At 35.6% G+C, this 2,483-nt stretch overlaps 2 protein-coding genes across 2 annotated transcripts; one reads left to right on the forward strand and one right to left on the reverse strand.

Annotated features, from left to right (window-relative positions):
* Positions 1–6: 6 nt before the first annotated feature.
* LOC119640107 (RWD domain-containing protein 1) lies at positions 7–940 on the forward strand. The gene is made up of 2 exons (XM_038037933.1): positions 7–127; positions 194–940. Exons 1-2 carry the CDS (start codon positions 52–54, stop codon positions 853–855), a joined length of 738 nt encoding a protein of 245 aa, XP_037893861.1. The 5' UTR covers positions 7–51; the 3' UTR covers positions 856–940.
* A 48-nt stretch (positions 941–988) lies between these two features.
* On the reverse strand, positions 989–2,483 carry LOC119640106 (cysteine and histidine-rich domain-containing protein). The gene is made up of 4 exons (XM_038037932.1): positions 2,276–2,483; positions 1,813–2,161; positions 1,347–1,758; positions 989–1,270 (listed from the first exon to the last, which is right to left on the reverse strand). The coding sequence occupies exons 1-4, from the start codon at positions 2,346–2,348 to the stop codon at positions 1,004–1,006; spliced, it is 1,101 nt and encodes a 366-aa protein (XP_037893860.1). The 5' UTR covers positions 2,349–2,483; the 3' UTR covers positions 989–1,003.

Consider the following 2,483-nt stretch of genomic DNA (forward strand, 5'->3'; position numbering starts at 1 on the left):
GATAAATTTTGTTTAATTTTGATTAATTTATTATAATAATTTTTGCACATAATGAGTAGAAATTATCAAGAAGATCAAAATAATGAAATCGAAGCATTGGATTCTATATATTGTGGTGAAATGGAAAGTGAGTTAAATGTGTATTGTCTACTTTACGCATTTTGCCGAAAACGTTTTTTTTGTTTTTCTTTAGTATTGGAATCCCAATCAGTACACAAGTTTCGTATACCAATAGCGACTGAAGAGTTTGATAAAGATCAAGAAGAAAATGGTTTAGCTTGTAAATTGTTATTCACTTACACACCCACTTATCCGGATGAAGCACCTCTAGTGGAAATTGATGAACCAGTAAACTTTGCGGAAGATTTTGAAGAACGTTTATTACAGCATATAAAAAAATCTATAGAGGAATATTTGGGTATGGAAATGATATTTAGCTTAGTTAGCACAGCCCAGGAATGGTTAAATGAACGATGGGATGATCATAAAAAGGCACAGGAAGAAGAACGAGAACGTAATTTGCTGGCAGCCGAGGAAGCAGAACGCAAAAAATTCGAAGGTACTCGTGTGACGGTAGAGAGTTTTATGAAATGGAAAATGATATTCGAAGAAACCACGGGTATAACTGCAAAGCGGGAAAAAATTAATGAAAACAAAAAACTAACCGGACGCGAACTGTTTATGCAGGATAACACCTTAAATGAGTCGGATCTTAAATATCTATTAGAAGCTGGCGATAGTATCGAGAGCGTTAAAATTGATGAAAGTCTATTCCAAGCCATAGGCGATATTGATTTCGACGACGAAGATGAAGAGGATGAGGATTGGGTACCTGGTAATGATGATGATGACTAGATATATTACATCTTTTCTTTTTGGAAAACTGATTTACTTTTATCAAAACCTGCAGAAATACACGCAAAAACCATTGGATTAAAAATTTCTTGGATATTTCTTAAGAAAACATTTTACAAATAATCGGAAAAAAGCGATAATGATCAATTCAGTCTAAATTAACTTTAGTAGTACTCATTTCCGATAAATGCAGTCCCTGATTAACGGTTTCTATATCATCTAACGAAAAGCATTCAAAATCCGCATCGCTTGTCGAATTTGATTTGTCAGGGTTTTTATCATTAATTTTTCTAACTGGTTGCACTTTCTGTTGTGGAAGATCTAATCTTGACCAAGAGCCGGGTTCCGCTTTCACCATTTTAATTTCAACTTTGCTTGCGAACATATGAGCAGTAGTTTTGGACACATCAATAATCTGTAGGAAATAAAAAAAAGGATTTTTTTCATATTTGTCTTCATAACTGTCTTCTTAATAATTATCCTGTACTTACTCCTCTTAATTCCAAGTCCAATTCAAAATTAGCATTTTCTTGATCGGAAAAAATCAAAACTGTTTGCAGACGTACGGGGTTAACTTTAATTTTACTATGGGCGTAATGGTATTTTTTTGCGTATATTGAGACAATAACACTAGTAGGCGTTTGATGCCAATCATAACGACACTGTACAACTTTTTTATCACTATTGTCTTTAAACCACTTGTGCTGACCGTATTTGCAACCTGGCTGCGCCATAAACACTGCAAAATCTGAAGTCTTACGTTGACAGCAAGACCAATATTTCATGCCTTCATGAAAGATCGGCACACCAGGATGATAACGGCATCGATTGCCATCGGTTGCACTATCAGAAAAACAATAATTACAACCCGAGTTCTTGCAGGCGGTACCAACGGTTAGTTCGCTGCAATACAAAAAGCCATTATCGTGTGATACAAATTGAATTGTTCAAAATTACTTTGCATCCGCTTCGCATTCCAGTGTTGCACTTTTTGTTTTCAAATTGTCAATGGTATCCTTTAAGGCAGCAGCCACTTCGGGTTGAATTTCTGTCATGGCCGTTTCCAGGGGTGGTCTTTCCATAAGTGCACGTATAGGTGCTATTTTTTCCTCAGTTTTTTCATTCTCTTCATTCTCTACAGCCACCGGTTTCTCCGGTTCTGGCGGCTTAATATTCGAATGTTTGGACACAGTGCAACCTTTTATACTGAGAAACTCTGTAAAATCTACGGATTTCTTATTGCAGCACGACCATCCCTTATAAGCATCATGAAAAAATGGTGCGCCTGGGTGATGACGGCATGAATCTAATCAGAATGTATGAGTGTGTACGCGCATCAAACAATTGTATATTCGTATTTCTTTATTATCGCAAGTTCTGCCGCAATTTCATTGAAATTCCTACAAAAACTCTTCTTTACCTGAGAAATTCTTTTCAGGATCATATTCCTGACCACAGCCTCTGTTATAGCAACGCAACATTTTATCTCCCATTATATTTCCAATAAATAAATTTCGACGTTTTTATTTTGATCTTCTTTTTCCTCGTTATTGCTTTGTACGATAGTACCGCAAATTATCTGCGATTAGACGTTTAGAACGTGCAAAATAAGATTATAAAAATTTTTT

The sequence above is a fragment of the Glossina fuscipes genome, unplaced genomic scaffold (genome assembly GCF_014805625.2).
Source record: "Glossina fuscipes isolate IAEA_lab_2018 unplaced genomic scaffold, Yale_Gfus_2 115, whole genome shotgun sequence".
NCBI lineage: Eukaryota > Metazoa > Arthropoda > Insecta > Diptera > Glossinidae > Glossina > Glossina fuscipes.